We start from the raw sequence: 24,961 nt of genomic DNA on the forward strand, positions 1-24,961 counted from the left end.
CTGGGACCTAACTATTTTTCCATTCCTAGGTCAATTCCTCTATCAAAAAAAGAAAAGTATTTTGTATCAATGTTGGTTACAAAGAAAAACATATTAACATTACATATTAAATTTTCTTCATCTAAAAATTTATCATTTATGTGACCCTCAGAAACTGTGCCTATCCATGCTTAATGAGGCAGCCCTGGGCTCTCTAATCTCTAGCTGTGTGACCTCGGGGAAATGGTTTGACTTCTCAGCTGTAGAATGTGGAGAGTATAAGGCTTCACTTGTGATTGGAATCCTGGGAGATAGTTAAGGCTACAGTTTTTTACACTCATATTCTAATCTTTGTTACATTTCTTTATTGGGGGCATGTTCACACGTGGGGGCAGGCGTCAGAGGACAACTTGAGGGACTCTTTCCTTCCACTGTGTCTGTTCTGGAGACCAAATTCAAGTTGTCAGGTATGGCAGCAAACCCTCTGAGCCACCCTGTCTACACAGGCAACAGTTTTTTAGGGCACAAGCCTAGGGGCCGGGGGTGTTGCTCAGCAAGTAGGGTTTTTGGCTAGTGTACATTGAGCACTAGGTTTCATCTCTAGTACGGCAGGAAACCTTGCATGGTGGGTGGCATCTAGAATGCCAGCACTCAGAAGGTGGGAAGGTGGAAGCAGGCAGATCAGAAGTTCAAGACCATCCTCGGCTACATAGCTGAGTTTGAGACAAACCGAGTTTGAGATACATGGCATCTTTTCTCAAAAAGAAAAGGAAGAAAGAAAGGGAGGGAGGGAGGCAAGTTGAGAGAGAGGAAGGGAGGGAAGGAGGGAAGGAAGGAAGAAAGGAGGGAACAGCAAGCTTTGCAAAAGATGCTTATTGTCTTTGTCCAGAAGTCGACTTTCCACTGGTAAAAAGAAAACAGGTCTGCTGTGTCAAGTAAATGACCACACAATCCAAAGTATTTTGGCAAGGCAAAAAGATTTTTCTGCAGAAGGGTGCCTAACCAGTCAAGCCAAGTAGGCAAGCACAACCTAGAATTTTTGTCCTAGTGAAAAGGGGTCCTGTGCCTCACTCTTGGTGGGCAGAGCTTGGCCTCACAAACTTTTATGATTGGCTGATTTAATGTTGCTAGCAGAATGCAATTTTGAGCAGCAAGGATAGCCTTGAACTCACATTTTGATTTCAAGAAGAGTTGACCCTGGAGGAATGTGAGTTTCTGTCAAGCATCTTCTTTACATTTTATATGAAGTCTTGTTTGAGTTAACCCTTACATCGTCTCCCACACACAGTAAACAGTTGGGGTCACAGGCTCATAGCACTCAGACAGAAGCCACGCAGAGGGGTGACTATGTGACGGGCACTAGATTTCCTCCCCAGCCAGGCCTGGGGACTGGGATGGACAGGAAGTTTATGGCAACGTAATTCCAGCCTGTTACCTCTGGCTTGGCTGAGTGACAGCTTGCAGATAACTGTTTGTGACTCTAACATGCCAGTGGGCAGAGACAGAAGAACATGCAGTCTGGGAGGAAGCTTCAGGGTGCCCAGGCTCATTGGCCCCTCGACAGAGATGTGGAAAAGGCCTTTTTGGTGCCCAGTCCACCTCCTCCCTCCCTGTCTGTCAGCGAGTCCCAAGCCCATCGCCCAGGAGTTCTTTTTTTGTTTGGTTGGTTTTGGTTTCTTGAGTCATGGTTTCTCTGTGTAGCCTTGGTTGTCCTGGACTGATTTGTAGAGCAGACTGGCCTTGAATTCACAACGATCCACCTGCTTCTGCCTCCCTGAGTGCTGGGATTAAAGGTGGTCACTACCCCACCCAGCTGCCCGGGGTTCCTGCTCTAGCCACACCAGCCAGGGGAATTTTGGTGATTGGGAAAAATGAATACTCCTGTCTCCCCAGAACAGACTCATGTCAGGGACCACCTGAGGGAACTCGCCAACTTCAGAGACCACCTGTGGAAGCTTACCAACTTGCCTCAATTTACCTGTTCCCTTATCTCCAGTAAACATACTGCTTGTAGATGTCAGAGACCACCTGTAGAAACTCACCAACCTGCCTCAACTTGCCCATTTCCTTACCTGCGGTAAACATACTGCTTGGCAACAGCAGAGATGTGCTCACAGAACCATGGCTTATCACAAGATGTTTCAGGCCCCTGGCCAAGAAGAATCTGTAATTTTTCACCCACCCTACTTCCTCATCCTGAATCCTATTTAAAGCTGATTCTGCTTAGTAAAGTTGGTCCTTGACAAGCACCTGTTTGCTTGGATTCCTTTCTCTTTCTCGCCCATCTTTTCACAGGTTTGGATTCTCTTTTAACCCGCGAATAACCTTAGCTCCGCTGGCCGGAGCAGACTCATATGTAAATAGCTTACTTTACCATTTGGGAACTGGGGACCTCTGCCAGTGGTTCATCAACCTTACCATCTCTCCCTAAAGTCTCGGCAATAAATTAGACAATAGAAATCTCAACAAAATCTCAGAGGTGAGTTGGGCTTTTGGGAAAATGTCTTCCCCAACTTAACCAGGGCCCTTTTGATTTTATTCCCTTGGCAAGAAGGTCTCTAATCTTAGCTATTAGACTGTCACTGCTTAGAACTGGAATGACTCCTAAAGGTCCCCAGCTCATGATGCTATTGGAAGATGGGACACCTGTAAGGGGTGGAGCTTGGTTGGGGGTCACAGGACAAGCATGCCCTGGAAGGGATACTGAGATTATGCCCCACCCTCACCCTTTGTCTAGCTTTACTTAATGTGTATGAGTGCTTTCTTTGCATGTGGAGGCCAGAAGAGCCCACTTCACATGCATGTGGTGTGGTGTGTGTGTGTGTGTGTGTGTGTGTGTGTGTGTGTGTGTGTGTGTGTTGTTCCACCACAGACTCTTTTTCACAGACCCAGAAACAACATAGCCAAGGCCCATAGACTGCAATTTCTGGAAGCACAAGTTAAAATACAGTCCCTCCTTTTAAGGTGATCTTGGACATCTGTCAGAATGATGGAGCTGACTAACACAAAGACTCATGTCCTTTTTTTTCTCACATCAAGGTCACACTGTCCTCAGTATATTGACAGAAAAAAACAACTCAGAGACCCACATTTACATGTGATAAACTTTGCATTTCTTCGGGTTACACATGGTGCTTTACACAGACACCTTCAGGAAGACCACAGAAACTGTTTGGAGGGGCTGCTTCTGAGTTAAGAAACTTGGAGTAGGACCCGATGTGTCATTTCTTTTTCACTGTTCCTGAGTACACGTATTCATGTAGGAGAGTAAAGAAAGAATAGCCAGGAAAACAAAACAAAAGGCACAAAAATGGATACCCTGCATACAAGCAAAATGGTATCACATTACTAAATTCCAGGAGCGGCAGGGAGAGAACAAAGCCTCAAGTCCGAGGGAGCCAATGGGGCTTTTGCCATCCCTGGATTTTCAGTGAGTTCCAATGCTGGCCCTGGTGACAAATACTGTGTGGTAAATATTGCTAGGGAGACATGGCATATGGGACTGGGGGCAATTGTAACAGGACAGGGCATGCAATGTAGAGCCCTTTCAGAGAGGAGGCCAAGGAGGAAGAAGAAAGGGAGAAAGGGGTAGGAAGGAAAGACCCTGTTGGAGCATATAGTGCAAATGGAGACTGGTTGTCAAATAATGGAAACCTTCATGATGTCTGAAGGCTGAACTCAGGACATGGTGATGGCTTATAGGCAGTGCTGTGGGTAGGGGTAGGGTTAAGTTGTGGGTAGGGGTAGGCTGTGGCTAGAGGTAGGCTGTGGGTAGGAGTGTGTAGGGGTGGGCTGTGGATAGGGGTGGGCTGGGGGGGCTGGGGTCTTTATGGAAAATGAAAGGATACCACTGGTGGTTACGAGGCTAACTGAGTTAGTTAGACACGACAATAGAGGCAGGACAGCACAATAGGAGTGTCCTTCATTACAGTGGTCTGACCCCAGGCAAATGGAAGCTGAGTCTTATTGCTTATATTATAAGGTATCATTGGAGTCTTGGCATTTATGCTCATTTCTGGGAAACAGGAGTTCCTTGTGAGCTTGGCAGCTAAGACTGACAGCTGACATATGTCCTCCTGCAGTGTTTCAGAGGATACTAGTGGTGGTGTAGGGTCAAAGAGGTATAACAAGAAGACTGTCCTCCCAATTTGGCTCTAGGCAGAATTAACTCAAGCAGACAGTGAAAGCAGCTTGGCCAGTCTTAATTCCTGAGCGTGCACATAGTTTAGAACTATGAGAGCCATTTTATTTGGAAGCAAGTAGTGGCTTAAAAAAAAAAATGGCACCACAGTACCTAAGAGAGATTGCCTTTTTTCTTCTGTACGGAAACAGATCTTCTGTTGTTGGTGGAGGCCTTTGAAGACTGTAGCTTAAACTCAACTGGAAAGTGGTCACTGACATTCAGGGCCTATAAAGAGAAAACAGAAGTAGACTTGGGGTTAAGGGAGGTCTGGGACATGCCAGAGTTTAACAATGACCAAATTCAAGCATAGAACAGGAAGAGGAATGTCTGAGGTCACCCGGTGGAACTGATGAGTGCAGCTCTTGGTCCTGCTCCTGGGAAATTTTGGCAGGTCTTCAAATCACAGAACTGTAGATCTTAAGACACAAGAGCAGCCCTCCCACATTTCCATGGTGGTGGATCAGAAAAACAAGGTGGTAGGTGATATTACCTCCTTTTCAGACAACCGATAAGCTTTCTGAAAGTCAAAGACGACATTTGAACGGGGAACCACGGAGTTGACTATCTCCTGTCCTCGAAGCACAATCCTGGAATGAGGACAAGGAAGATAGATGCATTAATTAGTTCAAGCTGTGGACTCTTGAGATAAAATGGAGGTCTGGGTCTGACTCTGGCATTGACTGAGCAGTCTGGCCCTTTTGTGTGATGAGTGTTCTATGTCTACAACTGAGTTTGTCTTGCTACCTGTACTGGTTAGTTTTTGTAAACTTGTCACAAACCTAGAAATACTTGGGAAGAGAGGACCTCAGTTTGAGGAATTTTCTCCATCAGACTGGTGTATGGGTGTATGCGTGTATGGGTGTGTCTATTGATGTAAGAAGACCTAGCCCACTTCGGGTAGTGCCATCCCTAGGCAGGAGGGCCTGAGCTATAGTAGTTCAGTGGTTCGATTTTGTTTACCCAAAGTAATTTATAAAACACTCATGAATGATAAAAGAACTGCCAAAGATATCACCATGTGTGGCATCAAATTGTTTTACAGAGCTATGCCTTATAAACCTGTTTGTCTTCTAACAGGAGTCAGAAAGGGTGTAAATCTGGATGGAAACGGAGGTGGGGAGGATCTGGGAGGAGAAGGGGGAGGGGAACCATCACCTGAATATACTGTATGAAAAAAACTCGATTTTCAATAAAAGAAAATAAACAAATAGAAAAGGAAAGAAAAGTAGCTGAGCAAGCTGGAGGGATCAGGCCAGTCCGCAGTATTCCTTCACAGTCTCTGCCTCTTTTTCTGTTTCAAGTTCCTACTTTGGTTTCCCTTGATAAACTAAACAAAACAAACTTCAGGAAGAAACCCTATCTCAAGGCAGACATAGATCTCTGACCTCTAGGTGCATACTCATTTGCATTCACCGGCGCGCGCGCACACACACACACACACACACACACACACACACACACAAAGAGAGGTAATATTTGAAACACAAGACAAAGCATCTAGCATCTGGACTCTAGCGTCTGCCAAGGGAGGTGAAGCAGGCAGGTCTAGGTAGTCTCAGTGCCCTGCCTGATTTGTAGAAAGTTAGACAAACCACCCTTCCATGGTTGTGCCCTGAGTTTTCCCAGTTCTGAGTGGCAGCTTGGTTTCTGGGTTTGAGTTGCTGGAGGTCCTATAGCTGGCATGGCTGAGGGAGCTGATGCCATGGCCCTAGCTTGGCTGAAGACACTGAGAGTGGGAAGGGAGACCTGCATGCTTGGGAGGCTGTAACCTCTCACCCTGGGCTTCCACTTTTGAGGTCTGGAACAATTGCAGCCAGAGAGGAAATCGAAGCCTTAAAAACCCCAGGAGGAACAAAGGTGTAAAGTCCAGACCTCAAGACCTAAGAAGTAAGCACAGCACAAAGATGGCCTTTCCATGCTCCCTCCCCAGCAGGCACCGCGGAACTGAGGTTTCTCCACTTGTGTCTATGGTTTCTGTTTTGATGGCCACTGGCATTCACAAACTTCCCCACTTCCCTCCTGACTAAGAGAACAAAGCTGACAGTGCTTGAAAATCCCAGGGAAATTTTAAATGTACAATTAAATGTACATTATTTAAACACACGCATCTGCATTTATGTGTAGCAATAGTTTAAAAAATGAGTATTCAAGTCAGGCATGGTGGCACACATCTGTAATCCCAGCACTCATGAGGCTGAAGAAGGAAGATCAAGAGTTCAAGGTCATCCTGGGCCAAACAGTCTGAAGCAACCCTGGGCTGTAAAACAAGACCCTGTTTAAACAAAGTATAAATATTGTCGCATTAAATACTCTAATTTAAAAATTTAAAGTTATTTATTTAGTGGGAAGCATGCTGCTACAAGCATGTGAGGTCAGAGAACAATTCTGTGGAGCTGGGTCTCTCCTCCTCTATTTGGGTTCTGGGGATCAAACTCAGTTCACCACGCTTGTGTGACAAGTGCTGAGCGACCTCGCTGCCCCTCACTTTGATTTTTCAAGTAGTACCTGAGGCTCATAAACATTTGCTCAAGATATACAAGTAGGCTGTCCATTACAGCAGTGTTTATAACAGCAAAGCCTTGGTGACAGCACCAGTGATGGCAGTGGAGTGATCAAGTGTGGCATGTGTTTGGGATAAAATTGGTGATGACACAGGAACTGTCTGTAGCCTTACCTTCCTGAATGTTCCAGGCCTCAGCTAAGAGCATAAACATGGATTTAGCACTTGTCATGTTCCAGGCACTGTGTTAAAAAGTTTATGGTTTATGTTTTTTTTTGAGGCAGGGTCTCTCTGTGTAGCCTTGGTTGTTCTGGAACTCATTCTGTAGACCAGGCTGACCTCAAACTCAGAGAACCTCCTGCTTCTGCCCCCCAAATGCTGGGATTAAAGGCGTGTGCCCCCCGCCGCCACCACCACCCGTCTGTTAAAAAGTTTTATATGTATTGTTTCATTTAGTCTCCATTGTATCTTCACAGCTGAGGCACTTCTAATACCACAATCTGCAGTTTACAAGTGAGAAAAGTGACAAAAGAGTGTGGTCTCTTGGTCACAATACATGAAGTGGTAGAGTTGGAACTTGAATTCAGGCCCACCTGAGAGTAGTGCTGGCCACTGCTAAATTCTTGTAGAACCATATAAGGTCATGAGTTCCATACCCTGCATACAGAACCAGAGGGTCCTTGTACAGGGCTTTCTTCCAAGCCAAACATTTACCACCTTGGACAGTCAGCTGTGCCCATGTGATCATCCCAGCTGTGCTTTCTGGCTGTTTACATCTCCACAAAGAAAGACGGGAGGGTCACAAGACTATTTCCTGAGTATCCAGCCCCTCCCTACCATCTGCTGTGTGCAACTCATGCCCAACCGTCCATGGGCTCCGGAAGGGATATCGATTATAAGTATGAGAAGACTCGGGGCTTTATCTGTGCAGCTATGGAAAAGTCATCTCTGCTGGGTAAAGTCTTCCTGGTGTGGCCTTTTGGTAGGGGAACACCCACACGCCAGTAAATACCCCCCCACACCTATGATCTGTAAGGAAACCTAACAAACTCATGAGTCCCCTGGAGTGAACTTTAGTAGAAGTTCACTTCCTTGGTTTGTAACTGGACTTTAGGTGGGGCACTGCTTACATCTCCACAGGGAAGAAATTCTAGTTAACAGCTGTGAAACGGAACTCACTCCTTCTCTGTCTGGAGGGGCCGAGCTGCCATGATATAGATGGGACTCTTACCTGTCATAGGCACAGTTGGTGCTTTGTTTGACTGTGGTGTCCTCTTGGTCACCAATCAGCCAAACATAGTGGCTGTCTGTCCTCAAACGAATGTTCTGCCATGCCTTCTTGGGGACATAGCTGCACCCAGCGTTGAAATCACCCATGAAGACGAAATTCTGAAAGGCATGATTTAGAACCATGACTTGGTCAGCACTGGAACACATGCCTTCATTCTCAACCATCAGCAAGGAACCCACCTTCCACGACCAGTGAACAAAGAGGTCTTTTTGTGTGTTTTTTGGTTGGTTAGTTGGCTGGCTTTTTGAGACAGTGTAGTTCTGTATAGTTCTGGCTGTCCTGGAACTCATTCTGTAGACCAGGCTGGCCTCTAAATCAGAGATCTGCCTGTCTCTGCCTCCCAAGTGCTAGGATTAAAGGTATGTGCCACTACTGCCCAGCTACAAAGAATATAAAGAGGTTTTTCATGATACAGGTTGGCCTCCTTCCAATACATTTTTCTTTTAAAAATATAGTGTGTGCTGTGTGTGTGCATGCCATGAGTGTGTGTGTGTGTGTGTGTGTGTGTGTTCCCTTCTGTCCTTCTACTGTAGATTTCAATGATGGAACTTGGACCATCAGGCTTGCACAGCAAATTCTTTTACTCACTAAGCCATCTCACTGACCCCCACCTCATCCCATTTTTAACTCCCAGCTCCAATATACTAGAATATGACTACATTTGGAAATTGGATATTTTGTTGTTGTTTTTTGTTGTTGTTTTGAAACAAAGTCTCATGTAAACTAGGCTGTCCTCAAATTAGCTATATAGCACAGGATGACCTTGAATGCCTGATTTTCCTGCATCCAACTCTTGATCTGTATTCACTACCACACCCAGCTGAAGAATGGGACTTTGAAAATGTAATTAATGTAAAAATGAGGCAGATGGGCGACCCCTTACACAGGAGCAGGGCTAAGGATTTGCTCAATGGTAAGAGTTCAGGCAAGTAGAAGGTCCTGGCTTTCATCCCCCACATGACAATAATAAATGAATGAATTTAAATAAGTAAAATTTAAGAGGGGTTACGACACAGAGAAAAGACACCGTGAAGAGATGAGCAGAAGACGTTGAGCATCTACAGGCCAAGGACAGAAACACCAGAAGGAACAACCCTGCTCTCACGCACTGGCCCTGACTTTGCAGCCAGCAGAGAAATGAGAATTGGCCCAGTGTTGTTTCATGCACCTGTCTCCGGTACACTGCTTTGTCACTAACAAAGGCACAGAAAGTCCATCTTTGTTTCCCTTTTTAAAAAACTTAATTATATTGGTGTTTTGCCTACATCAGGCCTGTGTGAGGGTGTCAGATTCTCTGGAATTGGAGTTACAGTTGTAAGCTGCCCTGCAGGCGTACTGGGATTTGAACTAAGGTCCTCAATAAAAGCAGCCATGCTCTTAACTTCTGAGTCATCTCTCCAGCCCCTTCCCCCATCTTTGTTTCCTTTTTAAGAGAAGAGAAAACAGTTTCCAAGTGAGTCAGTTTTGACAAGGATCTGGTAGTGAGAACAGGGAGTGGGAGAGAGAATGTTCGTGCCACCACGCCAGCCTGTTCTTAGTCACCCCCCCCCCCGTCATCTGCCATGCACAGGTAAGGCAAGAACACTGAAATCCAGCTAAAATATCCCCTCCCATAAATACTGCAGCAAATGTGAATGAATAAACACCTCAGTTCCCAAGAGGCAAAATGCACTTTCGCAGTGAGATGCTGCTGCCTCTCTGTGTCCTATTGTATGTACTAATTCCTATCAAAACTCAGTCCGTAGACAGGGAGATTCCTAAGGGAGGCAGGCCTTAGAGAACTGCCTCTCTCCATCCTATGCCACCAGTGGTTGGAAGTGCCCCACCCCAAGGACCACAGGAAGAAAATTTTAACATTCCACAATTCAGAGGAAGTGCCTTATTTCCTTGTTTGTGCTATTGTTCGGGATGATTGTTGAGAGTTTCCTTAAGAACATTTCATTTTGATATCCGAAGTTAGGGTTTTCCTTGAGATTAAGGTGCACAGTTAAGGACAGAATGTTATCCCTGACCTGTGAGCCCAAGCCGGCATGAAGTTATTTACCAACCTCAATTCACAAAGTGCCGTTAGCCAGGAGCAGGTTAGACTAACCCTTAGAGGGATCCAGCAGGCTGCTCTAGGCCACACAACCGGGTCAAACTTCCTTCTGCCCTTCTGAAGGTTCCTTATCCAATGTTTCTTCCTCAGGGCCTATTGCTTGATCTATGCTCAATCTATTCTTGCTGAATGTGCGGGTTTCATCATTTGTCTTGAAACTTATAAAGTAATAACATGCACCCCTGGCCTTCTTGATGGCCAGTTTTGACCAGCTGTGTCTGCACTTGACTCATTTTGCACCCTGAGCAGAGGAACTGAGGAGGAAGAGGAACTTTCAGCATCACATTCCGAAAGGAAAAAAGAGGAATTTGGTAGTAGAGCATCCCTAATACTTCCACATTTACCAGGTGCTTCCTCAGACCCTCAGGGCCACAGATGACAGTGTCCTTGTCTTCCAGATGGAGAGATGTGGGTTGTCTTGAGGAGCGGCCACCATCAACGCTTCTCCTTTTCATGACTTGCCTTTGACTTCCAACCTCCTAGGCCTCACTGTTCTCGGTTGTAAATGGGGACTGATTAAAGTGACCTTGTGGGACTGCTTAGTGGGGTGAGCACATGTGCAGGTGCGAGTGTGTGCGAGTGTGTGCGTGCTTGTGGAGGCCAGAGTACAGCGTGGGTGTTCTTTAGGCACTGCTGCTTTCCTTCCTTTTTCTCTTTCTCTCTCTCTCTTTCTTTCTTTCTTTCTTTCTTTCTTTCTTTCTTTCTTTCTTTCTTTCTTTCTTTCTTTCTTTCTCTCTTCCTTCCTTCCTTCCTTCCTTCCTTCCTTCCTTCCTTCCTTTCTTTCTTTCTTTCTTTCTTTCTTTCTTTCTTTCTTTCTTTCTTTCTTTTCTCTCTCTCTCTTTCTTTCGTGGTTGGACCCTAGCTTAGAACTTGCCAAGTAGGTAAGACCAGCTGGCCATTGAGTTCCAGAGATCTGCCTGCCTTAATATCCTTAGCACTGGGATTATAAATTTGCACCAGCATACCCAACACACATAGTGTGTGTGTGTGTGTGTGTGTGTCTATTTTGTTTTTTGGTTCATGGTTTCTGAGGATTGAACTCAGGTCCTAATGCTTTCCTAAATGCTTGAAGCACTTTATCAACTGAACCATCTCCCCAGCAACTTGTTGCTTTTTTTTTTTTTTTTTTTTTTTTTTTTTCAAGACAGGGTTTCTCTGGGTAGCCTTGGCTGTCCTGGACTCACTTTGTAGACCAGGCTGGCCTCAAAGAGTTCCTCCTGCCTCTGCCTCCCCGAGTGCTGGGATTACAGGCCTGTGACACCGCACCCAGCTCCTTGTTGAATTATTGAGAGGATTAAACTCACTTGTTCTGTGCAGTCTCAGAACAGCCCCTAGGCCTCAGTTCCAAACAGTTAATAACACTGGTGTCCATTCTAAATACAGTGTGTGTGTGTGTGTGTGTGTGTGTGTGAATTCCCAAGATGCACTGGGACAGGCCCAGGAACTTTAGCAAGAAGGATGTTTAGGACTAAGAAAAAGCCTAAAATGAGGCTGTGACTCAGTAGTGGCTTGCATGTTCTCTGTCCCTCAACCTCCTACTCAGATGACTGGTGCTGCTTGATGGGAATGGGACAATCACAGAGGTCCTCACCTCCACCTTCCATCGACGTCTCACATCCTCGTAGACATCAACCAGCTCATCTATCTCTTTAACGGAGTCCTCAGGAGTCGTGTGCATGGGCACAATCACGAAGTCCTTGACAGCTGAGGAACAGCAAATAGGAGGTGGCACAGTTTCTGCTAAGGGCCTACTAACAGTGCCTGAAGAAGGCACTGCTGCACGTAGCCATGGTGGAGACAGAGGGTGCCACCAGGCTGAGGCTCAGTGCCTTAGAATCCATCAGGATATGTGTTTCCGTTCAGGACATGAAAGACTCTTCCCTCCTACCTGTGTTCTCTCCAGCTAAAAGAAAGCTGCTGGGCATGGTCCTTGTTGGCATTGAGGGTTCTTTCTCTTTCTTCCTCTCTCTCATTCCTTTTCTTTTCATCATTTGTGTGTGTGTGTGTGTGTGTGTGAGAGAGAGAGAGAGAGAGAGAGAGAGAGAGAGAGAGAAAGAGAGAGAGAGCCTTGCAGAGTTGGTTCACTCCTGCTATTTGGGTTCTAGGAATCTTACCTGTTACTTCTGTCTGTCTGTCTGTTTGTCTTTCTGAGACAGGGTTTCTCTATGTAGCCCTGGCTGTCCTGTACTCACTTTGTAGACCAGGCTGGCCTTGAATACAGAGATCTTCCTGCCTCTGCCTCCTGAGTACTGGATTAAAGGGGCACACCACCGCTGCTCAGCTGTTGCATGTTTCTTTAAGCAACACTGAGAATATTGTTTTCCAGCATGGAGCTTGGCCTAGACTCAGACGAGAAAGATGACCCTAAAGCCCAGGGAATTACTACTTAGCCACACCTCCTTATGTCCAGTTCTCTTGTCTCTGCCTCTCTGATCCCTTTTACACACTTCACCACTTGCCCACCTCTGAGATTTTGTGCTCTGGGTGCCTCCCTTTCTCTAGCCATCTGCATCTACCTCTCATGGTCATGATTGCTCACCCCTCTAAGTGCTCCCCTGCACTATTTGATGTGTCCTGTTCATTACTTTCTTCCTCCTCTGTAATCATTCTCTGCCCCCTCCACAATGCCAGGCTTCTATTTTCAACTCTCGTGGGCTGCACCACCTAGCACAGCACCTGGCGCACTGGAGGTGTCCAAAAGTATTTCTTGATTGAGTGCATAAATGAATGCTTAGATAAGTGAATGAGATTGCTATCTCGTTTGCCCCAGGAGACAGAGCAAAGGTGGAAAGGCTGGCAGGTGGAGTCTCAGGAAGAGCAGGTTTGCTTAGCAATGCACACAGCCTTGCCTCCCCTTGAGAAGAAACAGTGCTTATAGGTGGAGGCTCTCTCTGCTCAGCCATAGGGAACTGGAAAATTACTAAAAGGATTACTGCCCTCACTGCCCTCCATAGCCCTTCCTCTTTTTCAACTGAGGATTCCTACATGTCTTTTTCAGAGCTGTTTTACCAAAGTGCCCGCCTCTAAGTTAATGAACCCTGGGCAGAAATAGTTAAAACAGTATGGGATGGATATAGGTGTATGTATCTTTAATTCTGCATGTATCTATTCGTTCAGACCCTGTCACCTGCTGCAATCTGATGTCATGCGGGCAGGCACTTTGTTAGTCTTATGCCTTCAGCGGGGCACAGAGTGCAGGATGAACAGCATTTGACTCTACACACTGCAACTTAAAAAACAATTTTTTATCCTTGATTCTTTCTCTTTCTTTTCTTTCAGTGCAGAAGACTGATCCAGGACCCTGTGCATGCTAGGTATGCGCCCTTTCACTGAATTCTACTTTCAGCCCTTGATATTTTGGGACAGAGTCTCACAATGTAGCTTAGGCTGGCCTCAAACTGGCTGATTCTTCTCCCTCTTCTCCTGAGTGCTGAAGTTACAGGCATGTGCCATTGTATCTGATGAACTCTTGACATTGTATTGATTGATTACAACGGTGACTGGAAACATGGGCGTGTGAGCTTGCAGCTAGATTTATAATGCTGGCTTGTCTGCTTCATAGCTGGACTTGGGGAAGTGATAATGCCTTTAAAACCTGAGTTTCCTCAAATCTGAATAGGGGACAGTCCTAGTCCCTACACTGCAGTGCATGCAAGAAACTGGCCATTACTCATGGATAATGAGTAATTATTATCCATGAGTGTTGTTGGGGGTCAAAGTGCACCTGATATAGCTCTCCTCCATCCTACAATCTGTGGAGAAAGCTGCTGCATTATGGAGTGACTTGGCTGTAAGGAAAGTGAGATTTTTCTTGTGGTGACTGTCAGTTGGGTCTTTTGAAAATGAAGGAATAGTTGTACTTGACAGAGATCAAGGACTATGATGAACCATTTCTATGACTCTAATTACTCCAGAGGGTGGAGCAAGCAATGACGCTGGAGAGTGGTATCCAGACTGGGAGGCCCTGCATCTTGGCATTCTGAAAAACATAGCTGGTATCCATCAGACCAGTCTCTTGTCAAGTACTAACTCTCACTTCAGGCATCCCATGAGACAGTGTGTGACTCTGAGAGCTTGGCTTACACATGCTCAGGGCTGTGTCCCTTCGTGGGCTGCCAGAGAGGTCACGAGGAGGACTGTTATGGTTTAAATATAAAATGTTCCCCATAGGTTCATGTGCTGAATGCCTGGTCCCCAGCAGGCAGCAGCACTTTGGGAGGTTGTAAAAGCTTTAAGACATGGGCCTTCCTGGAGGAAGTGGAGCACTGGGGAGTGACTTTGGAGAACAGCCCAGGGCCCTGGTGCCTTTCTCACACCTGTTCACCATGAGGTGAAGAAGCTCCATAACATATGTTCTCACTGTCACAGTGTTCTGCCTTACCATGGCCCCAGAATCCACGAAGCCCAGGTCATTTCCTGAACTCCCTGAACATAAAAATAAACCTTCTGTCCTCTAAGTTGTTTGGTCATTGCAGCCTCAAGAGTAACTGACACAGGGGCATGGCCTCACCAGTGAAGGGCGACTGGAACCAAACCACAAACGGCTCCCTGGAAAACACGTCTTTGTCTCCATCCTGATAGTCATTGTAGTGGTACTTCATCTTCACAGACACCAGCTTCTCCCTAAAAGAGAAAAAAGAATTCCTTCCGAGTTCTTTGGTTGCAAACATCGTTTCCTTTGACTATAGGAGCTTCTAGGGCTGGCTCCAGTGAGAGGCTCTTCTCCTTCAGAACAGGCACAGTCAGCTCACTGGCAGCAGGAGGCCCGTGAGAGTCCTCTGTGCTACACTCAGATGGACTTTCCCACCAAGGACAAAGAACTCCTGCCCCGGCCAGTCCTTAGTTGTCACCAAACTGCTGTGTTTTCTAGTCAATGACTGAATAATTTCCTTGTGCAGGTTTTTAGGTGATTTAGTTTGAGACAGGGTCTCACCTCCTATAGCGCAGGCTGACCTTGAACTTGCTGTGCAGCTTGAAGTTCAGGTCCTCCTATCGCCACCGTCGAAGTTGTGGGATTAAAGGCCCGTGCCACCACAGTGCTGGGAACTGAACCAGGCTTTGCCTATGCCAGGCAAGCGCTCCACTGACTGAGCTACAGCCTCAGTGCAGCAGTCTGATTCTGACTGATAATGATAACATCTTAGAGACCAGAATCACTGTCTTTGTTTTATTTGAGACAACTCTCACTAGCCTGGGACCAGGTAGATCAGGCTGGCCTGGAACCCATAGAAATCTACCCATCTCTGTCTCCCAAGCACTGGAATACAAGGTGTATACTAAAATGCCTGGCTCAGAATCTATTTCTAAAGAAAAATACAATCCATATATTTGGGTTCATTCCCACCAGATCAAGGGGACAGAATACACTCACTTGTAGAAGAAGGCATACTGTTCTTTGTATGTGTTTCTTCCCAGTCGAGAACTAATCACATAGTTGTAGATGGTGCTTCTCCGTGAATTTCTAGAAAACGGAAACATTTTAGTGTGTTGTGCAGAATAAACATATCTCTACTGCATCTTCCCCACCCTCACCCCTGCCTGCACACCCCAGTGCTCACAACCACCCTTATTTCTTGTCCTAAAAAGATGGCTACTATTTTTACCACCCACTACATGATTTTTTGTTTGTTTGTTTATTTGTTTGTTTGTTTTTAGTTTTTTTTCAAGACAGGATTTCTGTGTAGCCCCAGCTCCCAGCTGTCCTGGAACTCACTACGCAGACCTTGATCTTAGAGATCCACCTGCCTCTGCCTCCTGAGTGCTGGGATTAAAGGTGTGTGCAGCCACCACTGCCGGGCCCCCACTGCATGATTTAATAAAACAACACTAGGATTTGAAGCCAGACCTCCTCATTTCAAACCCCACAAGTCTTGACCTACTTCTGTGGGAATCATAGAGGCCAGAGATGCTCCAAGCAGAATCAGGGCAAGTTCCTGCTTTGGAGTGTTGAAGATGCCTCAGCAGGTAAAGGTGCCTGCCACCAAGCCTAACATTTTGAGTTTAGTCTCCAACACCCAAAAGGTGGAAGGGGAGACCAGATTCCTGCACACACACACACACACACACACACACACACACACACGCCTGTACTCACACACACAACATAATAAAAAACAAGAAAGAAATCCCTCTTTGGCCCTGGGCTGCTTCCTGGTTGGAATCAAGTTTCTCACAATCCCTGTCTATGTGCCACTTCTGAGGTCCATCAGATCCTTAAGACCCCCTCCTCTGAAGCCACCAGGGACCTGCTCAAGAGTTCTGGTACTCATTTCAAACAATCAACTATTTATTCTTAGGGTCTGGAGCTTCACCGTGGGGGTGGGGGCGCAGCAGAGGATGCCTGGCCTCCACAGGGAAACCTGACCCTCACTCCGAATGCGTCAAACCTGCTGGTAACCTACTCCAGGCAGCCCTACAATGTTTCCTTCCATTGGCCCACAAAAGGAGCTGGGGCCTGATTAATGTTTGGCCGTCTTGTGGTCAGTTGGCAAAGACAGAGGAGCTGATGTAGGGACCAATTTAAATTCTACAGACATTTCTGAGGTTTCAAATGTGGGCTCTCGACCAGCCCCAACTATGGGAGCCCATGAGTGAGGATGGCAGACCCCAATAGCATTCGGTTTGGAAGGCTGGCCCTCTGCTAACTCCTGCCTGCGGCTCTTGTTTTGAACTCCACCGTGCCTCAGACCCTTTCGTGCTTTACAGGGGACAAAGAGATGTGCTTGCAGCTGGTCTCAGCATGTGCATGCTAGGTTGGTTCAGCAGCACAGTGGGAAGGGTCTTTTTTGCTTGGAGCCCTCAGCCTAGACTAGGCAGGTTGGGGGTGAGGGTGTTGAGACCCCTCACCTCCAGACTGGCTCCAGCTGACCATGGGGAGAAGTGTGAAGTGACTTCTCCCCTTGGCTCCTGGCACTCCTGAAAGCTTCCTTGAAAACTGAAGGGGCTAAGACAGAACCCCGGTAGGTGTGACAAGCAGGCCTCCCCCCATGGTGTGCTGCCTCAACACAGACCCCAAAGCAACAGGCCCACTGACCATGACCTGAAACCTTCAAACAGTGAGCAAAAGCAACCTTTCCTCCTTGCAAGATGTTTTTCTTGGGTATTTTACCACAGTGGTGAAAGCTAGTGAACATCGTGGCTTGTTGATCGTTTGGAAGGAATATAAATCATCAAATAAACTGTAATTGATATAAAAAAATAAAAATTTAATTAAAAAACTATCAGAAGATACTACTTTTTGTTTCCATTGTGCCCCAACCCCACCTCCAAAGCGGGGTTTCTCTGTGTAGCCCTGGCTGACCTGGAACCCACTGTGTATACCAGGCTGGCCTTCAGACTTAGAGATTCCCCAGTCTCTGCCTCCCAAGTGCTGGGATTAAAGTTATGTGCCATTGTTGTTTTTGTTTTTTATGTGTAGCCTAGGCTGGCCTCAAATTTGTGATCCTCCTGCCTCTGCCTCCTTCAGCAAATCCTACTGGTGTAACTCTACCACAACCAGCTCCATTGATTTTTAAACTATAAAATCAACGTGTACTGCCGGTAAAACACTCAAATCATACAAAAATATTGAAATGGAAAAGGTCCCCCATTCCTTCGCTGACCTAGCTTCACAGTGGCTCTTTTCTTACCTCTCAGAAGTAACTATTAACAGTTGTTCTCTCATTCTCTCTAGTCTGCGACCATCCACGCCCCACCCCCGCCAGTGTTCGTGTGAAAAGTCAGACAGTGACCTGAACTCGCTGCTCCTGATACCTTGTAGTCATTTTCCCTGCTGAGGGCATCTTCTGTCCTCTGCCTCCCACCTCCATAGCAGGACTTCCTCACTTAGCTCCTCACCTACTCCTTTCCCCTTTCTGTCCCAGTTCTTCACCTTTTCTCTCCTGTTTTTATTCTGTCATATTGAAACCAGCCAGGTGAAAGTTCACAGACTATAGCTAAGGCAGTGAGAGCCTACTCAGCCCTGGCCATGTGGCCTAGTAGTTAGAGTAAATGCCAGCCATCTGTCACACTGGTTTCTACTTCCTTGCCATTTGTCAGGTGCCCCTGCACTTGACTTTAAGCTCTCCGTAGGCCTGTCCCTCTCTCCCTTTACCCGTTCAGCTTCTCCATCAGCATGGGACAGATGTTGTTGCGGCTGTCCTTGATTTCCATCAGGAGTATAAGGTCACAGCGTTTGATGATCTGCAGAGAGAGAATTTCCAGACTTTGAGGCTGTTTACTGTAAATCACCAAACCTCTCCAGCACTTGCTGGGCTCCGAGCACCACAGCCAGGTGCTTGCTAACATACCTTAATCCCCCAGAAGAAAGGCTTCTGACAACACTGCCTTTGTTGTGACCCTCCCAGTTGTGTTGATGTTTGCCGTTGTTTTGAGATGGTGTCTTAAGAAGTCTAATAACTCCCAAGACCCCCAGAAGGCCCCAATCTGTTTGGTAATCTGACTCCATGACAGGCTTCATTTTCAAATTTGCATAACTAGGCCTAAGTTTCTGTTTTTCGGAACATTGAAAAACAGTTTCTGGAAAAATCATAACTTACAGGCAGCCAGTTAGCTTAAAGGTTAATACATGGGCTTGAACTGAATATAATGTTGCAGCAAACCCGAGGAAAGGTCCTTAGCAACTCTGAAAAGTTCCTAAATGTTTAGCCAGTCCTAAATGCCCCCTAACTCTGAGTAACTAGTAACCAATCATATGAAAGATTACCTCACTCCTTCTGAAAATCCCCCTAATTGCTTTTAAACTGAGCCTGCATGCTTACTTTGTGGTCCCATTCTATAGAATGGTGGCCCCAGCACGCTGGAAAATTTCTGCAGAATAAACGCTCCTTGCTTTTGCATACTACTTGAGTCTGGGGTCTTTCTTCAGTGTTCTTGGACCCCAACAGTCTCATTTCTTAGTCTGGTCCCAAACTCTAGGGTTGAAAGGATCCTCCTGCCTCAGTCTTACGTAGCCAGGATGACAGAGGTGCATTGTGTGCCTCATGGTTTGGTTGTTGCACTTTTTTCATTTATTTTCTGTTCATTTTAATTTTTTTAAATTAATTTCTTTATTTGAGGAAGAGTCTCACTATATAGCCCAGGATGGCCTGGAACACTGCCTCCAGAGTGCTGGGATTAAAGATGTGCACCACCACCTCTGGCTGCCTTGTCCATCTTAAAGACAAGGAGACTGAAGATCAGACAGGGTTAAGTTGCCCAGACAAAAACGCTGGGAAATAGCCGCAGTGGCACATGGTAAAGCAGCTGAGTCCAGAGCCCCGACCATGACTCTCCCACACATCTACAGCTGAGGCCTGCCTGTGTGACTATAGCGGTGGTGATAGCGATGAGTACCTGCTAAGTCTTCACGAGTAAAGGTTCTAGGCTGGGTATGCAGCTTCCAGGAGGCATAATCACAGTGATAACAACTAAAGAGCTAACATTTATTGTGAGCCTACTTCACAACAACTCTAAGAGAGGGTTAGCCATTTAAATATGGATGCTAACTAAACTCTGAGTAGTTTAGCAGTTATCCTAAATTCACACAGCGGGAGAGCTAGGATTCCAACTCAGTTCTGTAGGTTTCATTAGGCTTAGATGTTAAAATGCATTCACTCAGAGACTCACAGTCTACTGGAAGCAACTAGGTGCAATGGAGGGGAATTAGCACTAAATGGAAGTCACAGGCCACGGACATGTTGGGGAATGATTAATTGCTTCTGTCGGAAGATGAGGAAAGGCTTGACAGGCTGTGGTCCCTGAAAAGGTTTGAAGTAATTCAGTGGGAGAAAAAATAAAACAGAGGTTTTCTCAGGGTGAGCCACAGCTGTGGTCAGGGTGCACGTGAGCCCACACCCCTTGAGTAATGGGATGTTGGTGATTCAGTACCACAGGATGTGTCCATCAAGGATGAACATCCCCGAGGGTAGCTTTGTTCTCGAACATAGCCTCAAAGTCACGAAAGTGCCACTGGGCCTTTATCTCCAGCCGCGTCTGCAGCAGGGTGGAGACCAGGTTTCCAGGGACCAGGAATGCAGCCTTCAGGGAGCTGAGGACTGAGCACCGACTGACCAGGAAGCCTAGATTCCAGGTTAAAGCCAAAGCGGTGGCCACCCAGGATTCACCAGCAGCCTTGTGCTGTGGTTCAAGCCAACCTGCTGGTTAGTCACTGGGAACTATCAGAATTTCTAGAAGTGACTGTAAAATGTGCATACTCGGTGGGTGTAATGGCACATACCTTTAAACCCAGCACGGAGAGGCAAAGGCAGGAAGAGCTGTGTGAGTCTGAGGCTAGCCTGGGCTACATAGTAAGACTCTGCCTCAAAACACAAAGACAGATGTACACACTCTCTGATTCAGTGTTCCCATTTTGATTCCTCACAATGGTAGTAAGATGGAGTGATAGCTTGGAGCAGTGCCAGCTCTGCAGGTGGCCAGTAGTAAATTATTATGACTAAGGCCCAGTGGATGAGTACCTTCTGCAGGCCAGCACTTTTACATCATTCTTACTTAATATTACACATAGGCAGCATTCCTCGTGCGTGTGAGTGTGTGTGTGTGTGTGTGTGTGTGTGTGTGTGTGTAGGGGGTGAGCACCTGTGTTTCTGGGTATGGATATACTTATGGGTTTGAGGACATATGGAGAGCAGAGGTCAATCTCAGGAGACTTCCATCTTGTTTCTTGAGTCAAGGTCTCTCATTGGGATTAGGTTAGACTGAATGTGCCAGCCCCAGCAATCCCCCGGGCGCTGCCTCCTCCATACTGGGATTACAAGCACACACCATCACACCTTGCCTTTTCACGTGGGTTCTGGTAGATCCACGTCAGCTCCTTATGGTTGGTCAGCAAACATCTCACTGACTAAGCATCTCTCCAGCCTTGTCCTTTATTTTCATTTTTATTTATTTATTTATTTTTTATCACTGAGAAAAACCAATGTTTCCAGTGGTGAAGTAACTTCACAGGCTTTCATGGCTAGTTGGGCAGAGCAGGGTCAGTCCTGACTACTGGGATGTCTCTTCCACCCTTCTACCCAAGACTGACCAGATCAGGGATAGAGTTACCAATATTTGGTCATCACATTGCCCTTCGTTAGCATGGTTAGAGCATGGAGGAAGTGGTCTTCTCTGTCTTGTGTTTGCCTCTTCCAACCATGTGTATTTATCTAGACACTAAGCCAACCTGGCTGAGCCTCCTGTGTTCTTCAGTTTGTATCCTTCTGAACAGTTTTTGTATCCACCACTGAAGAGAGAGCCTGTGCCAGACACTCCAAGGCACTGGGGTTGGGTGGGGGAAGCTTGTTGTGTGTGCTCTGTTCTTAACAGATGGAATCCAAGTTCAACCTCACAATCATCCTTGTTATCATGCCCATCTACAGATGAGACAACTGGAGCTCAGAGAGTTGGCCACCCAGTGCGGTGAAGAAGATAAGGGGTAGGGAGGGACACTGAACTCTGGTTTTCCCCCATCGTGTTACGCTGCTCCCTAAAGACATTAGGCAGAGGTCTGGAAGCTTCTCTCTACCCCAAACCTCTCTAGACTATCCCTTCTCTGTCCCTCAGAGAACCCTCGACACCCCTTATCTGGATGCCATTCATCCTAGCCGTGCACAGCCCTTCACAAAACCTCGCCCTCACAGGCTTTGGCAGCAGAGTGATTAGCATAACTGCCCTCCAGACTGTAGGAACCTTCTGTGAAGGCAGGAATTTGGCACTGACCAAACCTTAAAGGGTCCAGAGCTTGGTTCTGAAAGGGCCTGGGAGTCTCTTCCTGAGGAGTAAGAACTAGGAGTAGGAACTAGAAGGAATATGTTTTTTCCTGCTGCTCTGCCCCTTTGAGAATTTGGACAACAGGATCTTGCAGATTCTTATCTGAGGAAAACTTCCCAGAGATAGCAAGGAAACTAGAAGCCAGTATCAGCCGGAGATGCAGGGCTCAGAAGTGCTTGATAAGCGAGGAACAGGGATGTCAACAGGAAATCTGGCTGTGCTCTCAGGGGAGGGAATCTGAGCCCATGGCTTACCCTTGCTTTATGCCAATGGGTCACACAAGAGAGGGACCTTGGCCTTTAGTATGCTGATTTCCTTGGCTATTGAGCATAGTGGCCAGGAAGGGGGGTATAGAAATATAGAAGTATAGTATAGGTCTACTCTAGTATAGATATACATATATAAAAAGCCCATTACTCAGGTTCTGTTCATTTTACTAATGCTCACTGAATCTTGGAGTAACCAACTATACAAGAGTTAGAGGGCTTTGAAGAGGGCCATACCAGCAGATGGGGACAGGACTCAGTTGATAGAATTCTTGCCTTGCATGCACAAAGGCTTAGTCCACAGCACTTCACAAACTAGGTGTGATAGCACAAGCTTTTAATCCCAGCCCTGATTTATGAGCCCATTTATGAATGGCTTTATGAGGATGGGAGAAATGGCTTTATGAGGATAGGACAAAGTCTTGAGAAAGGCTTTATAGGACTCAAGCTTGGGGCAGAAACTGTGGAGGAGTAGAATCACTAAAGATCAAAATCACAGCCAAAAGTGTGGTGACATTTCCAGGATTGAGTAAATAAGTCAGTAAATAAGAAAGGCACTTAGGTCCCCAGGCTCCACTGGGCCACATATGAAGAAGTTGGGAAATAGTTCTCTGCATGTCAGATTTCTCCATTAGGCCATGACTTCAGGGTTCCCACAGGGTTGGTCAGCTGCTCTGGCAAAACCACAACATCTACAGGTGCTTGAGTTTCATGACACTCATCCCCTTCACAGGCAGAACAATAGTCCTTGTTTGTGAGGTTGACAAGTGAGACCACATATGACAGTGTCTGACACTGATATTCCGTATGTTCAGTTAAAACCACCAGCACAGCAGCCTGTATCCGGACTAACTGCCAGCCAAGAGCAAGAACATCGAGATTACCTACCCAGTACCCTTGCAACACCCCTGTGGGAGGTGAAGAGCCAGCCAGTCTGAAGATGGAACAGACAGCACCCAGAGCTGGAGTGGTTACCATGGTGGTAACTGCTGCCCTCACCTCACCCTGAGGTCAGCCTCAAGACCCTGGAGTCTGAAGCTGGAAGAAGGTGTGATACAAACATGACTCACCTTCACAATGACATCCATGGCATTTTGGTTTCTCTTCTTGCTCTCCCCAAAGGACCTCACATTGAAGGAGCAGAGCTTCAGGGCCAGGGCACTGTGGAGGACAAGGGAGAAGAGCAGCAGGGAGGCCAGGTACAAGGAAGCTGGGCGCTGGGACATCTTTACACTCCTGGGACTTCAGGCTGGATGATGAGACGGCTCCTGGCTCACTGACTTATAAAGCCGGTTGGTAACAGGAATTACTGGATCCCTCTAGGCCACTTTCACTTCTCTGAGGAACTCACTATCATGGGTTTCTATCCCCAAGGAAATGAAGACGGTGGGTTGGATTGTCGAGAGTCCTCTGTTTTCATTGCCCTATAAGGAAAGCAGCATGCTTAATTTTGGCACCAGTCCCCTTAAGGTCGCTCCTAATCTCAGTGGGCAGGGGTGGGGTGGGGCCAATTCTGATCTCTGACACGTTTCCTGTGGCAGCCTGTTGCTGAAAGTTAATGAGCTTGGAAGTGTCCACCCAGTGTCCACTGGCACTGGGCCAGTGGAGCCATCTGCTGGGGGACAAAGATTTGGTGAATAACTGCTGCTGGACACATCTATGCAGTGGCTCTTTAACCATCTCCACGGGTGTTTAGGTCAGGGTTAGTTTGAATGCAATGAGGTAGAGGAGACCTAGAAATCTCAGGAAGGCAAGAAGGAGATCCCAGGAGCAAAGGTGTCACAGGCTGAGTCCCTCAGAGGCAGAGAGATAAACAAAGAGCCTGCAGGAAAGTCCCCATGATGGGCAGGGATGGGTCTCGTGACCCAAACAGGTGTTTCCAGTGGCTGACGCTGCCGTGTGCAGGAGTGAGTGAGCAGCCAAGCAGTAACTCTGTAATGTGTACACATCGTTTCACCAGCAGCTTTGGGTTTGGGGTGAGAAGGGAGCGCCATTTAAGATTGTGTAACTCCAGTAACACTCACCTGTGTGGACTGAAGCACCCGGGGGTGGGGGTGGGGGATCCACACCCGTGTTACAGATTGTACAAAGCTGATTGACTCATAGAACTGCGGTGACTGCAGAGAGTCAAGTTATCTTGCAGCCATCTTTAGCACCCTTTAAAGGCCATTCATAGCCAAGTTCTGTGCTTGACCTAACACCATGTGACCATCAGGCAAAACCCTGCTAGAATACAGAGTAGAATCCTAGCTTCCACTAACCCAAAGTCTATGAATGCCATCAGACAGCAGCTGAGACCAATGGATTTTTCTGCTTTGCTGAAACCACCTAGTCAATATTCCCACCAAATGTTTCTCTTTTTTCCTATAAAAACATCTGGGAGCCCTGCAGAGACTGCTAACCCAACCAAAGACCATGCATGGAGAGGACCTAAAACCCTGGCTCAGATGTACCCCATAGACTCAGTTTCCAAGTTGGGTCTCTAGTAAGGGGAGCAGGGGCTTTCTCTGGCAGGAACTCAATGGCAGGCTCTCCGATCACCTCCTCCTCTCCGGGGGTGGGGGCATTGGAGGCCACAGAGGACAACAATGCAGCCAGTCCTGATGAGACCAGATAGGCTAGGGTCAAATAGAAGGGGAGGAGGACCTCCCCTATCAGTGGACTAGGGGAGGGGCATAGGGGGAGAAGAGGGAGGGATGATGGGATTGGGAGAAGATGAGGGAGGGGGCCACAGCCAGGATACAAATTGAATAAATTGTAATAAATGATAATAATAATAAAAGAAAAACAAAAAATATTTAGACATTTCATTATTAAAGTATCATTGATTTTGAAAGAAAAAAAAAAACTTCCTAAAACTGGGGACTAGAGAGGTGGCTGAGAGGTTAAAAGCACT

At 46.7% G+C, this 24,961-nt stretch overlaps 1 protein-coding gene across 2 annotated transcripts; it reads right to left on the reverse strand.

Moving 5' to 3' along the window:
• Positions 1–3,069: 3,069 nt before the first annotated feature.
• On the reverse strand, positions 3,070–23,514 carry Dnase1l3 (deoxyribonuclease 1 like 3). Of its 2 annotated transcripts, none has more exons than XM_055599162.1 (9): positions 23,136–23,514; positions 18,144–18,232; positions 15,423–15,512; positions 14,562–14,674; positions 11,643–11,755; positions 7,894–8,051; positions 4,653–4,749; positions 4,274–4,387; positions 3,070–3,220 (listed from the first exon to the last, which is right to left on the reverse strand). In XM_055599162.1, the coding sequence occupies exons 1-8, from the start codon at positions 23,289–23,291 to the stop codon at positions 4,274–4,276; spliced, it is 930 nt and encodes a 309-aa protein (XP_055455137.1). In that variant the 5' UTR covers positions 23,292–23,514; the 3' UTR covers positions 3,070–3,220. The 2 variants fall into 2 exon arrangements, with proteins under 2 accessions (XP_055455137.1, XP_055455136.1); XM_055599161.1 differs by having other exon boundaries at positions 3,070–3,428.
• Between the last annotated feature and the right edge of the window lie 1,447 nt (positions 23,515–24,961).

Source organism: Psammomys obesus, unplaced genomic scaffold (genome assembly GCF_907164565.1).
Source record: "Psammomys obesus unplaced genomic scaffold, mPsaObe1.curated_primary_1811, whole genome shotgun sequence".
NCBI classification, from domain to species: domain Eukaryota; kingdom Metazoa; phylum Chordata; class Mammalia; order Rodentia; family Muridae; genus Psammomys; species Psammomys obesus.